Genomic DNA, 14880 nt, shown 5'->3' with positions numbered 1-14880 from the left:
ATGTCGAGCCGTTTTTTTCCCCCATTTTTTATCCATTTTTTCCCCCTCGTTTCGTTTTAGGCCCCTGTGCTACAACTAAATTTATGATTTAGCATGGAAATGCTTTTTATGTCATTTCTAAGCCCGTCCCCGTCCCAGTGCCCGTCTCCCTGTGTGGAGGAGTTCCCTTTCTCTTGAAATGTAGTTTGTATGCGTTTGTGATTTATTTATGGAACTGCGGCTACTCACTTGCCAATTGCATTCTGTGCCGTGCAGGTATATTCTCCGCCATCCTCCTCCTTGACATTTGATATATTCACATGGCTGATGACGTCGTCATGAATGGTAACATATTGACCCACTAAAAAGCGTGAGTTGTCTGGTATCTAAATGGTTAAAAGGCACAAACAAGATAAATATGAAAGACAAAAAGAGAGAGAGAGAGAAAAAAAATAAATAAAATAAAGTGGGCCAATTAGCAAACATTTTTCCCTCCGCACACACACACACACACATCTACACAAAGCAAGAGGGAAAAATCACAGTACCAGAAACTGGCATAATGAAGTGTATATGTATGTGTGTGTGTGTTGTTGGTGTGAGGAGAAAAAAAAAAAAAAAAAAATGAATGAAAAATTCATGTAAATCGAATTGATTGAAATTGCATAAAATTTGCACTAGGCCGAAGTGAGAAGATGCCCCCCAGAATGTCTCTCTCTCTGTGTGTGTGTGTATATTTTGAGAGAGGTCATGGGATGAAAATTGCAAATTTATGCAAATAAACGAAACAAATCCTTGAAAATGCTCCATGGTCATGAGTTTGAAGCAAAGACAGGAAACAGAAACAGAAACAGAAAAAGGCAACTAAAATTCTTCAAAAAAAAGAGAGACGAAAGCCAAAGAGAAAGGCAAATGCCATGGCATCTAAAGTATGCACTGGAATTGCCAAAAAAGAAAAAAGAAAACAACAACAACAACATGAGCAACAAAAAAAGGAGGAAAAATCAAGAAACAAGAACCAAAAATAAGGCACAAAAGTTGCTAGGGATTTTCAAAAAAGATTTATGTTTGTGTGGGTCTATATGTATGTGTATATGTGTGTGTGTGTGTCTGTCTATCTTTCATGTCTTATATTGCAGTTGACTAAGTGAAAATTGTTACTCGGAAAACATATTTTTTCATCTTTAAGCAAAATGCCAAATTCGTATTTAAGATGTTGAGATTTAAAACTGAAAAATGATGGCAACAATATGTCAAATAACTAGATTCAGTTGCTAAGAATTTTTCAAGGAAATCTTAGACAGACTTTGGTGTGTTGAGATGGCAACTACTTACATACATATGTAGTTGGTTACTTTTTTCTATGTCGATAAGTAGTTATTTTCTTCTATTTTGATTACATGGCAATGGCAACTTGATTTTCACTTGGAAACGGAAACGCTGCCGGCATTTCCTTGTTGCGTTTTGACTTGCTTAGCTAAATGCTGTTCCACTCAAGTTGCTAGTCGTGTCTGTGTGCGTGTGCGTATCCGTGTGTTTGAATGTGTTTGGTGGCTAAACTTACCGGAAATCCGTCCAAGGACCATGTAAATTGAGGCAATGGATTTCCGGTGGCAACGCATTTCAGTGATACCGTCGGTCCAGGCTGCAACGTTTGCTCCGAAAACCAATAAAGCAGTTCCGGGGAAGCATCTGAAATGGACAGACATACAAAAAAGACAACAAAACACAAACAATTCAATATATATGTATGAAAATTAAAGAATTTTATTTAAATAATCATTGCTTGATGTTGAAATGAAATGAAGCACGTCAATGGCGGTTTGGATGATTAAATGAAATGCTTCTACAAATCTTCTTAACAACTCTTTGGGGGTCTTAATGCGTTTTTAAAATGTTTCATTATTTTACAATCAAAATCAGATTCACACATTTTCCACAATTGCATTTCCTTGGCTTTCCCATTTTGTTCATCGTCATCGTCATCTTCGTCTTCGTCTTGCTCATCGTCTATGTCTGTGTTTGTTAGCACGAGGGGTGAGGGAAACGGAAAATGCATTTGACATGCCAACAAATGTTATCCAGCTGCTGAAAATTGTATCAATTTCCTTTTGCACAGCAAGGATTTTTCGGCTTTCGGTATCTTGGCTTGGCATTGTCAGTTATAAGCTGCCATATTTATTTGCTCTCTGGCACACACACACACACACACACAGAGTGTGAAAGAGAGAGAGAGGGACAGAAATTCGCACACTTTTGCAACGTTGACACAATTGCTGCCATATCCGGCCGCTTAATGGCGCTTGGCACATGCCCCAAGGGCTACGGGGTTATCGTTGTATCGAGGCACACGACGGCTCGCGGGGTATTCGATGGAGCTTTTAACACCGAAAATCAAAAAGAAAAAAAACCCAACAAAAAAAAAAAAAAAAACATGGAAGAGAGAGGGCAAGAATCGCGAGCGAGAGTATATACTCTCAGTTTCCCCAGGCCCATCAGCCAGTCAGCCTGGCAGCCAGTGCGAAGCATGCCAATAATATATCGAAATCAATTTCCGTTTGCGCCTAAAAGCAAATCACAAAAATTGTTGCCAAAGCGACAATGCGCAAATGTGTGTGACAATGTCAGGTTTATGCGTTCAATTGGAATCGCGATAAACCTAAACAAGTAAAGCAATATAGATGCTGATGCAAAATAATATTATTATATGTATGTTCCTTCAATAAATTATCTATTCCTTTCGGTCAAAAGTGAATATAAGGCCATCAACTCCATCTAATATACATATATCTTGTCTCTAATCTATGCGTTTTAAGTCGTAAGTAGAGCAAAAAGCCATCCCAAAAGTATGCAATGAGCAGTCTAAGTATTGAAATATTTAGTAGATGAAATAAAACCTCAAAGTTACAAATAATGAATACTTCTTTAGCCTACTTTAAGGGGCAAAGTTCCCCCATGTAGCAGTCCTAAATCCGCGTATGCCTAAGTTAGTTAAAATTGCCTTTGGGATTGAATTGAAAAATTTTGTCTACGCATAAACTAGCATATATGTTTGTACAATCAATCTATGATACATTCATGTTTGTATTGTCCCTGAGGCTGGTAAATGTTACAAACTGCCTCATATGTATGTTATATTGAAGGACATCCCCTCTCGCTGTTTTCACTCCCTTTGGGGCTCCCCCGGAAACCTATTTAGTGTCTGCGGCTAGGATTTTTAGTGCTGGTAATAAAATTAAGTCGTCGTCGTCGTCGCTGCGTTTTATGGGACAGTTAGAGCTTTGTCCGTCGCATTGTTGTTGTTGTTGTTGTGTTGCTACTGTGATTTGTTATCGTTTCTTATGTTAGTCAATTTTTGTTGTTGTTGTTGTTGTTGCTGCTGAAAAATGTTAGCAATTTGCTAAATTAGAAAATAATGAAATGCAATTATGACAAACATTTATTTGTGTGGTCTGCGGTCGCCGCAAACAGCCAGGAAAAAAAACCATCAACGAAAGAACACCCTGTCCTCTTTGGAGAAGGAAATTACTCTTTTGATTGAATGGGAGTGGTAGTGGTGTGTGTGTGTGGCCATAAGTGGTTATTAATGGCCATCAGGATGTCAAATTTATTACAACAAATGGTTATTGAAAGAGAGCAATCGTGTGTTATGTAGTTTGTTATGTCTGTCTGTGTGTGTGTGTGTGTGTGAGTTTTCGCTTACTTACCGCCCAATTGAAGTTCAGCTGTTGATTGAATTTGCTCCCATTCATTTGAAACGAAACATTGATACATGCCCGGATCCTCCTTTTGCACTTTTTTTATAATCAAACGTGGCGGATCAGTTAAAATCTGTAAAGAAATTTTTGTGTTTTGGTGGCATTCAATTTGATTTGTTCAATTGTCGTACCTCGACCCGATTATCTCTGAGTATGGGCTTGCCATCATGCAGCCAATTCACATCATGAACCGGATGACCCGAGACAATACATTGAAATTGCGCATCCTTATCGACATCGACAGTCTGCACCTGTGGCTGTAGATGGGCGGTCAAGGGAGCTAACCAGTAGGGAAGAGAGCAGATAAAGAAAAGACGAAAGAAAAATGCACATTATCCTTATTCATTTACACAAACACAGACACACATACACACAGAGAGAGCGACAGTGTATGTACACTCACCTGTCACCGTTAGGGACACTTGAATGGTCTCCTCGCCAGCCGTATTGTTCACCCAGCACAAATATTTTCCACTGTCCTCGAGACGAGCCTGTAATACACAGACACACACACACACACACACAGAGAAAAAGAGAGACATAAATCAATTGGCAATCAAAGGCATTTTCATTTCCCATTTTCCGTTTTCATGTCCAACAACGTTCACAATACGCACCTTGGTGATTTTGAGCAAACCCGCCGAGACGATGGTGATGCGTTCACTCAATTGCAATGGCAGCAGCTGCTCATTCTCCTCCTTGAACCAACTGCAAAGAAGATACACACACACACACAAACACTCAGATGTTAATATATATATATGTACATGTGAAAATGTTGGCCAAACAAAGGTTCAATGAAATTCATTTCTTTTATATTTGCACAAGCTTTTGACAGTTCGATAGGCCTTGCCTTTGCTCTGCATTGACTCTTCAGGCATTCCGGACCCCCTCTCCTCCTTTGTAACTCCCCGCCGTTTCCCGAGGTCGCCACCACCAACAAGACCCACCCCCCCTCTCCACTCCATCAATCTTGTTGTTTTAAACAAATTGAAATGACGACGATTGAATTATCAATAATTTCGAATTCGCTTCATTCAATTTCTTTTCCTTTGATTGTTGATTGTTGAGGTTGAGGCAAAAAATATTTTCAATAGCACTTAAGTATTGCGGGGCCAGACAGGAATGTGTACGCGATATATGAATGGGCGGTGGGCGTGGCAATGGAATTGATTGAGTTGCATATGCACGACATTACCTATAAAGTATTTATGATGAAATTGTGCAAAAATGGGACATGATGAATCCGCAATGAAGTTTTAAAAACGTTAAATGATTGAACTCGTTCACTCTCGACAGCTAAAAAAAATAAACTCACAATCAAAAAGCTATTAAAGAATATCCGTATTGACCATAAAACAGGAGTATATCCTTTTAAAGACTAGATTATTGATCCAGGTTTTATGTTTTTCTACAAACATGGACAAAATCGGTTTGTGAGTTCAATTATAGACGAGGGCCAAAGTGGGTGCGGCAAATATTCGATACATCATTAAGAAGTTTTTAATTTTCTTTGCATCACTGCACAGACACACACACACACACACCCACAGAGTATGTGATATTCATTATTGAATAATATAAGCAAATGAGGCGGCATTGGGTGAGGTAAAAGAATATAAATTGCGAAAATCAACAAAGAGCAACGCATTTTTACCCCCACCCCCAAGACTGATGTCATAATCTGTTTGATGGCTGGTCAGTCCTCTCTCCGAGCTCATCTCACCAGAGCAACCCAATCAATTTCTGTGTTCTTTTTTTGCCCCCTCGCCTGCTGTGTGACTTTTGTAAATAAAGTTATTGATTTTAATTTGGCTTTAATTGCACTTGAGTGCATTTCTCGTCTTATGGCTGATGGCATGGCATTTCTTAATTAAAATCAGGGAAAATACCAGGCATAGCATAGAGAGAGAACAAGGACTGTGAAATGAAAGAAAGGGGTATGGGATGGATGGATGTATGAATGGTTGTGGCAAGGAGCAGGGTCTGTCTCTCTCTCTCTTTTAGCAGTAATTTGCATATCAAGTGTCTGTTTGTTGGAGATCGGAATATGTTCAGTCATTAACAACAACAACAAAAACAAGAAGAAGAAGAACTGCATCAATGTTGTGGGAATGTTGTTGTATGGGGTGGTTTTTGGGAAAACAAAAGAACGAGTTTGCCGTCAACCGACGCCCGAAACTATGCAATAAAAAATGATTTCAAATATTTCTATGCCCAAAAGTATGAGAGAACAAAACACAACTGCCAACTATTTTCACATTTATGAGCAAGCAGCAGTCAGCTAGCAGCCAGCAGCCAGCAGCAAGCAGTCAGGACCAAAGACCTGCTGCAGGTCGCAAACAATGCAACCGAAAACAAAACTCGTCGCCGTTTTCACCTCTCAGCCCTTGTCCTGCCCACGCTCTATGCATATTTCTTCCTGGCTTCGTCTTTTGGTGGATGCTTGGCACAGCGGGAGACATCAAATAAAAGGCAGCCGCGATGTGGCATATCCTGGGTACATTTTTTATGCATGCAACGCCAACGACGCAGCAAGGACATAGAGCGAAGGACTAAAGGACACAAAACACATCCCTGAACTGTATGGGCCATATTACATGGCATCCTTTTGGGTCATCCTGGCAGCAAGGACAATCTTGCCTCACATCGCCATAAAAAGCAATGCATGTTTTAGTACTCGAAAATCGCCATGATGAGCCAAGGGCCCAAGTGGCCCAAGAACATTCCACATACATACATACATATATATGTATGTATGTATGTATGTACGTATGTATTCATGTTTATCTTCTCTATGCTATGTATGTACATTCTCTTCTTAGTCCTCCTCCTCTTCCTTCTTTTTGAACACCGAGTAGAGTAGTAAAAACTTGATCGGCAATTTGCCATTTTTGGCCATAAACGTTTCGCAACATTTGATTGATTTGTGCTTGACATGAAAGAGACAATTTCGCGTACCACCAGTTCATGACATGAACTGGGTGAGGGGTATGGGTTAGGGGGAGGTGAAAATATTTTGAAGACAAGACAAATGTCTCGGCAAGTGGCCCAATAAACAACATTGATATACGTATATGCTAGCATCTGTTAACTTCCATCCTCCTAAAATCGTATATATGTATGTGTACTGCGTGGTGTGAACGTTTGGATATTTTCAACACTTAAAGTCAAAGCCAGGAGAGGCATAAATTTTTGCCAACTGAAGTCAAAGTGTCAGAAAGTTGCCATTCTTCGAGAGCAAGAGACACAGATAGCTTTAAGGATGAGGGAATTAAAGTGATAAAGATGTGTGACGATGGCTCAAAATGTTTAAAGTTACGTTGGATGGATGAAAATATACAAAACACTTACCCCTTAAGGTAGACTAGCAAAATTGAAATATGAATTTATATATAGTGGGAGACTTTTTTCGGCCAACTTTTCCAATCATTAGAAGTCCTTATGGCCCAGCTAAAAGGACAGCTCGTTAGCTAAGCAAAGAGACCCTTCGTCTTTATAACTTGATTGTATCCTATCTTATCTATTGTTTGATTTGACAGAGAGCTTAAAGTTAATAATCAGCTTAGGGTTTAAGGGATTCATTCACCTCAGTTAAGATGTTGTTTAGTTTCAATACACTTGAAGAATGCATATGATGGATGGCTTTAAGTATCTTAACCATATCGACTTGAATTTGAGCCAGCTACAACTCCCGACTGTTGGGCCATCAAAATGGCCTAGGGGGAGTTCCACTATAAATCTCACCATAAACTCATATTTTACAGTTCCACGTATGTATTTGCATATGTGTATGTACATATGTATGTATGTATGTGTTTTTTTTTTCCCCCGAATGTACATACAGGTTTATATATCCTTTGCGATGCGATGCGTTGTCCCACATTTTGACAATTTGCCTGACATTTTTATTATGATTTTTCCATCATGGGTATTTCGCTCGCTCGCTCTCTCTCTCTCTCGCTTTATGTTTTTTTGGTTTCTTTTTTTTTTTGGTTTTTGGCCAAGAGCGCTAAATATTTCACATTGTCATAAAGTGTGGACCAACTGTGGCTGCTGAACGTATGTGGTATACCTGTCTGTCCCTTTAGCCGCTTCGCTCCCCCTCCGACCCGCTCTATACCAGTTGGAATAAAAAAAAAAAACAGCTGTGTCCTGTGACATGGCCACGTGTTTAAACTTGTCCTGTGCCCTCTCGTGTTGTTTTTGTTTGATTTTGTTTTTTCGTTTGTTGTTGTTGTTGTTGTTGGCATTTTACTCACCGATATGTTGGCACCGGATGTCCTTGAGCTATGCACGGCAACGTTGTTTGGCCATTAAGGACAACATGCCGCATCGAATGCTTCTCCACGTTGATGCGCGGCTGAACCATGCCCTTGGGCTCTGTTACAATAATGCGGCCAGGATATGTGGAAATTTGTATTTCAGCTGTGCGGGAGAAAAACAAAACGCACACGCACACACACACACACACACGAATATATAGAAAAATACAAAATGAGGATAATATGTGAAAAACAAAAATTACTCAAGTTATGGCAGCCGGCAGTAGTACAAGAGAGTATCCAGTTTAGCCCCCTTTGTGTTATCTCCCCACCCCCACCCATGATGCCACAGGCATTTACTTAGATTTAAAGCGTAACGCTTTCCTGATAAAAAACACAAAGAGACACACACACGCGCAGAGTGCGGAAATATATATGACAACAGTTGTGCATATTCTGTGCATGTATTTTTTAATTAATTAAAAGTAAATGAAAGCAATCAAGTTGATTACCTGGACCACCTGACCAGGCTCTCAACCATTCATTATGCTGCTGGGACACGCCCTAGTCCTTTTGTCCACACACACACACACACACACACATACAGAGAGATAAAACACTCTACTACTAAATCATGTTGGCCACAACCCAACATTTCGTGGCCAACAAATCCCAGACGAAGCATTTTATTAGGCCACTCGGCTGAATCAAGTTGTGTGGATGGTGTGCTCTACCATGATACATAGTTAGTAGCTTCGTTTATAATTTCAATTTTTGTTTGGCATACTTTCACATTTCATACAGTGAATACAACCTACTTTCAATATGAATTGGGATTACGAAACGTTTATACAACTATTCATGCCATCGATTTTTTTTTTTTTTTTTTTTTGTAACTTTTAATTACAAAAATACGTGGAAAAGATTTTTAATGATTTTTATTAGTTCGCTTTAGTCGAACTAATACATCATAATTATCCCCGAAAAGATCTTTATTATGACAATGGATGAGAGTGCGCGAGGGCTTGCCCAAGGGGGAGGTAAAGGGATGTGCATGTGAATGGCATGGTCATTATTGTTAGCCATTCGTTCATTGTGTCGCCATAGAGTTATTGTGCAAACTAAATGGATTTCTGGTTTAAAGTGTAATTATGTACGAAAAACGGGGGAAGGAAGGGGTCAACAGGCTCGCTCCGAGCGAGACAGCGGTCATGGTAGGAAAACGAACGAAAACTGTTGCCTGCTTTTGTGCGCCAGGTATGCGCTTAATGGAAAATGGCATGAACACACCATAGTTTGACTGTGTGTGTGTATGCTAAATGAATTAGTTATGACCACTATCCGTAACGTAACCATCTCCACTTTTGAACTTCCTCTCACCCTTCCTCTCCCTCTTGATTCTCTGCAGCTCATATTACACTTTTAATGAGTGCAATGTAAGCAGTTTTGAAAGAGAATTAGAGAGAGAGAAAGAGAGAGGGAGAGAGTGGGAGAAGGGCGTTATAGAAAGGGAAAACGAAGAGATGAAATTTCCATTGTTCTCTCTAGAATTTCATAAAATTAATATATGTCTGTATGTACACACACACACACACACACGATAATGTAAGCCAAAAATATGTTCATACATATGTGTTTATGTGTGTGTGTGTGTGCAATTACAAACAAACATATAAACTTGAAAGCAACTTGCGGCTTCTGCGGCTTCAATTTCAATTTGATTAATTAAATGCGCATAACAAAAGTTATATCCAAATACCAGAATAGCCCAAAAAAAAAAAAAACCCAACTAGCAAAGAGCTAAAGCTTTAGAAAAGTAAACCGCAAGAGTTCGATCCATGTACATATATGTATGTATATGTGACTGCAAAAATTTTCCAACTTTTTCAAGATGCAAACGGAAAAGTGAACTGTAAATAAACTGAACAAACAACAAATCGCTCACAAAGAAAATACAAGTTGAAGAAACCAAGAGCTTTATAGACACACACACACACACACATATACACAGAGAAATGAAAAGAAAACGAAAAACGGGGAGGTGAGGCCAAAAGGGGGGAAACAAACTTTTATCGCATTGATTGATGATGTGAAATATGCGAACAAAGGCTAATAGAAATTCAGCTTAAGCGCATTTTCACACACAATAAACTTCAAATAAGCAAAAAGAATTCCACATATTGACTTGATGCTTTCCCTTTTTCACATCATCTCACCCCCCACAACCACCTTCCTACTCTTGTGTGTGTGTCCAGGACTTTTGTTGTTGTGGGCAAACTCCTTGGGCTTTTCCCTAGTATTGGTTCTGCTGATGCTTTGGGCGCATTGCCCTTTTTCGTCCTGACGATTGAATGTCACGCATCATAAATTATGCACAAAAACGACAAGTTGACTTTTGGTCAGCAAAGGAAAAACAACTATTATATGGGACTTACAGTTCAGATCAAGGCGAATCTTACATGTGTGTGTGTGTGTGTGTGTTTGCTTTTGTCTGTATATGTGTAAGCAAATAACAAATGCTGAGCAAATAATTACATCCTTCTTTTGTATACTCTACATGCAGACAAGGACAAAGTGTGTATCATTAAGCACAAACAAAATTTTTGGAATATTATCTGAATTTTCAAGTTATTCTGTATAGTCTAAATACTCTCTCTCTTTCTCTGTTTATGTGTGTCTAGGTAAGAGTATCTAATAGTCATTGCCATTATTTAGTAGCAGCATCTTGCTTCTTTTTTATGCTACATTTACATTTTATTGTTAGTGGTAGTCAGTTGCAAGCAAACAATTGAGATTATATATATTGATTATATAAAGAAATTTGGCTCAAATCTTGAAAATTATTTCCAATTATTTTGTATTAACCATTCAATTCTCTTTGTTTATTTCAATTCAATTTATTCTTTTTGTTCTCCACTTAAAGCCAAATTAGGCTATCTTTTATAGAGAGAAATATCTTGTCTATTGATCTTAATAATTCAACTTACTTTCTCTCTTTAAGCTTTAATTGCCAGTCAGGCCACAAAATGCCCCTGTCCCTGCCCTGCCCCTGCCCCTGTTTGCTAATATATTCAACTCAATTATAGTCCCTTTTCCCGCATGAAAGTCTACTCAAAGTCATTCTACCATCGCCAACTGGGTACTCTTGCCACTGCCAGTGAAAGTGCTGCCAATTCATGCATCGTCCAGTTGGACGATTAAGCTGAAAATGCGATTATCACGTACTTGTCAGTTTATTTACAGTGCGGCATGTGTAGCTCTTGTACGCATCATTGGGTCCCGCATTATTTATGTACAATTCGCCATTCGATAGCACCGTGTACTTGCCGCCAATATCTGTATTTGGATACAGATGCATACCGGTGTCCTGTACCCAGGCGGTGACCATTACAAATTCCGACATGTAGCTGGGCACCTGCAAAAAGAAACAGAGAAGAAGAAACCCCAGTCCATGGGTGAGAGCACGATAAGTAAGCAAATTTGATTAACAATTTCCCTCTACTTTCCCTCGTCGTTTCCCTTTTTGTTTGTCACGAGGCACAAATAAGATTTGAGTGTGAAAATGTGTTAAGTGAATATTTTGTGTTGCTGGAGCTCGGAATAGTCAAACGGACTCCAACCCTTGGCGCCAGGTTAGAATAATTTGATTGATGTGGAAACTTACACTGAGAACAGAGGCTAAATATTTGCTATGCTTAAACTAGTTGAGAATTCAAAGGCAAAGCTCTTCGAAGGATTTATTTTCTCAATTTGGTATTGAACTTTGATTCTGATTTCGTAATTTTCTGTACTGTATTGAAATGGTTTCGGTGTAGTTTTTGCTGATGTTTTTTCCGGGCTTACCTGACACTTGAGGACTGCTGTGTTGCCTGTCATCACGTATTCATCGTGGACCTGCACCGTATACTTTTGGTTGACAACTGTAACGAATTAAAAAACATATTTTATGCAAACCGTTTTTTCCTTTTTGTATATTTGTTGAGTTTGAGTTCAAGGTTATAAGGAATAAAGCTAATAAAACCAAACACAACAGAGAACATGAAAAAAGAGTGAAGAAGATGAACAACAACAGTGAAACAATTATGTTTCTCCCTCCGTTTGTTTTTATTAGCCGTATTTTTCGTTTTGTTGTTGCTTTTGCTGTTAATTTTTAATGTTTAAGGATCACACATAAAAAAAAGGGCTAAGGACAACTTTTGTTATTTTTGCTGTGACAGCCAAAATATGTGTGCAACATTAAATAACCGGACTAACAGCATACAGGAACAGGCAGAGGGGAAACAGAAGGACTAGAAGAATAGGAGATGTCTGTCACACACACACACACACACAAACACACCGACATTGTCCAACATATTGTGACACTTAACAAAAGTGTTGCCGTTTGTCAGGCGATGACAAGAGAGGACTAGACAGGGGAAGCCAAAAAAAGGGACAAATGTAAAGACCGTTAAAAAATTGTATTCGGCAATTTGAGCTAAAGATTTTTTACACACACACACACACACACACACACACAGTCTCGTTCGCCTCTCTACAAATTAAGAATGACAAGTTCTCTAAAAAATAACAGGCATCTGCACAGTGGTGTGAGGGTTAAATGAAAAATGTGTCAAATATTATTAATGTTAGTTAATTCTCTGCAAGTTTTATGCAATTATCTCTCTTTAGACTTTAATCTCTTTACACCTTGCCTTTAAAGCGGCCTTGAACTGGTTCAGAATCACAATCAAATGAATACAATCTGAGATTAAGGTAACATTTGGCATTAAATATATTATTGAATAGATCAGTTTTATTGACCTTAAAGAGAGTTACGATCTGTTATGAGATTTCAATACTAAGGATAAATTTAGATGATCACTGTTCATACAAATTCAAGGACGTATTTCTCTCAAAAGAAATTGTTTGTGTGTGTATTTAGGTGATTTCTGTTGGTAATAATAGTAAGAATTTTCTTTTATATATTTTTGGCCCATTTGCTGCAACGAAAAACATTTAAATTCCGCTCACGCTTTTTACCATATTTTCTTCTTGCCTGTTTTCTGTTTTGTTTTGTTGTTGTTTTTTATTTTTTTTGGTGGTTCTGGCTATTTGTTAGCCAACTTTAATATGCTAAAATTGGATAAAGTTTAATTTGAAAAGTTGTTGCTATTGTTTGTTTGCTGTTGTTGTTGTTGTTGCTGTTGACTGAACAAAAAAAAAAAAAAAAAAGAAGAAAAACTGAAAAAAAAAAAACTTTGTGACAACATTTTATTATAATTCCTATGGTCTGGGTCTGAGTTTGGTTCTGGTTCTGGTTCTATCCGCTACTCTCAATTCAAGTCCCTCCGCTTCTTCAGTTCTCGCTCTCTCTTTGACTCTGCCTCCCTTTTTGACTCTCTTCCCCGCTTTCCCGCCTTCCGTAGCTCTTCAATTCGTTGTGTAGTTTAGTGCAATTTTGTTTTTGTATCTTCATTATTTGTATTGCCCGGACCCGAGTCCCGGCCCAGCTCTATATAATTTTTGTTGTTGCATAAAGAGTTTTCCTTTTTCTCGGTTTTCTTTTTTTCTATTTTTAGTCATGACAAAGTTTGATATTTTTTTTCTTTCGCTTTTCATGTTGCATTTTGCATGAAAATTTACCAAAAAAAGAAAACTGAAGGACACACTAAGGGAAGTGAAGGGTATAAGAAGTATGGGGAGGGGACAGAAAGTTGAGTGGCGGGAGAGGGGGTAGAGTGACAACAATGTTGCATAGCAAAAGGACAGACAGGAACAGGACAGCTGGGCAGGAAAGTTAGTATGAAAGCTAAGTTTATGGTAAGTGATGGAGAGAAGTTGAAAGAGGATCATGAGGAGATGGAGAAGACATTCGCTGCACTCGAATTTTATGCGGAAATTCATTTCCGTTTTGTTTTTGTGTATATGTCTGTCTGTTTGTGTGTGTGTGTCAGTGGAAACCTTTTTTCAACTGACATGAAGAGAGAGCCAGAGAGGAAGAGAAATTTATGTGTATGATGTGCGTGCCGGAAAGATGCTTTTGGTCTTTCGCTGATTTGCAGTTATTGTGCACAATTTTTTTTTTTCCATCTAGTTTAAGAATGCGGGGAGGGTGGGACTATTAAATTATCATTTGGTGTGGATCTGATTGCCAAGAGGGGATGTATAGCTAGCTAGCTGGTTGGTTGGTTGGTTGGTTGGTTTGCTGCGGTTTGCAACCAGAAATGAAGAACGTCGCCTCAGACAGTCAGACAGACAGGGAATTGGGGTATGCCATGAGCACAGGATGTGGCGTCTCGTGTTACAATTTATATAGTCATAATGATCTATACTAAAGACTAAGTACTTAGTCAATATGAACGTACTTACAATTCGTTTATCGGAATTTTGAATGAAAATCTGCTACAGAATCAATATTTTATATATCGAGATAAGATCCAAAATTCTTGTCGTTTGAGATTAAACTTTAGTTACATTCCCATGCGATTTATTGTATATTAACTTATTTAGTTGGCAAACTCAACAAATAGATTATGGTTTTTCGTATCCTTCTGTTTCTTTCAGACTTAGTTTGAGTGTTGAAGTTCAAGACTGGAAACTAAGACTGCCGATTCGAGCTGATTACTATCAGTTGACTAAAAACTTTTTAAAATGGGTTAATTGCAAAGGTACTCGTACTAGTGAAAGTTTCTTACGGAAAAAAGGAGAAATCTAAGCCGACAACTCTAACTTATGCATAGAAACTTTTGCATCTCATTGTTTTGCATACATATACCTGCCTACTCTTGGGTATATATGCGCGTAGAAGGATCTACCCATATATAGGTGAATGGGTGGTTGGGTGGTTAGATGGTGGTTAGGTTTTGGGGCATGTTATTAAGTATGTGGAACAATGT

General features: G+C 38.5%; 1 protein-coding gene across 4 annotated transcripts in view; it reads right to left on the bottom strand.

Moving 5' to 3' along the window:
- Dscam4 (Down syndrome cell adhesion molecule 4) overlaps positions 1-14880 on the bottom strand; it is a 49196-nt gene that overhangs the window by 11703 nt on the left and 22613 nt on the right. For all 4 annotated transcript variants that reach the window (XM_068292981.1, XM_068292983.1, XM_068292982.1 and 1 more), the window contains exons 6-14: positions 11846-11922; positions 11228-11417; positions 8000-8165; positions 4355-4445; positions 4141-4228; positions 3869-4017; positions 3687-3810; positions 1544-1671; positions 229-365 (exon numbers count right to left, since the gene is read on the bottom strand). In XM_068292981.1, the coding sequence (XP_068149082.1) occupies positions 229-365; positions 1544-1671; positions 3687-3810; positions 3869-4017; positions 4141-4228; positions 4355-4445; positions 8000-8165; positions 11228-11417; positions 11846-11922 (1150 nt within the window). The remainder of the gene's footprint in view (positions 1-228; positions 366-1543; positions 1672-3686; positions 3811-3868; positions 4018-4140; positions 4229-4354; positions 4446-7999; positions 8166-11227; positions 11418-11845; positions 11923-14880) is intronic.

This window comes from Drosophila tropicalis, unplaced genomic scaffold, assembly GCF_018151085.1.
Source record: "Drosophila tropicalis isolate 14030-0801.00 unplaced genomic scaffold, ASM1815108v1 contig_694, whole genome shotgun sequence".
Taxonomy (NCBI): Eukaryota; Metazoa; Arthropoda; class Insecta; order Diptera; family Drosophilidae; genus Drosophila; species Drosophila tropicalis.
Note: the sequence above shows the minus strand (reverse complement) of the source record. Positions and strands in the feature narration are given on the sequence as shown.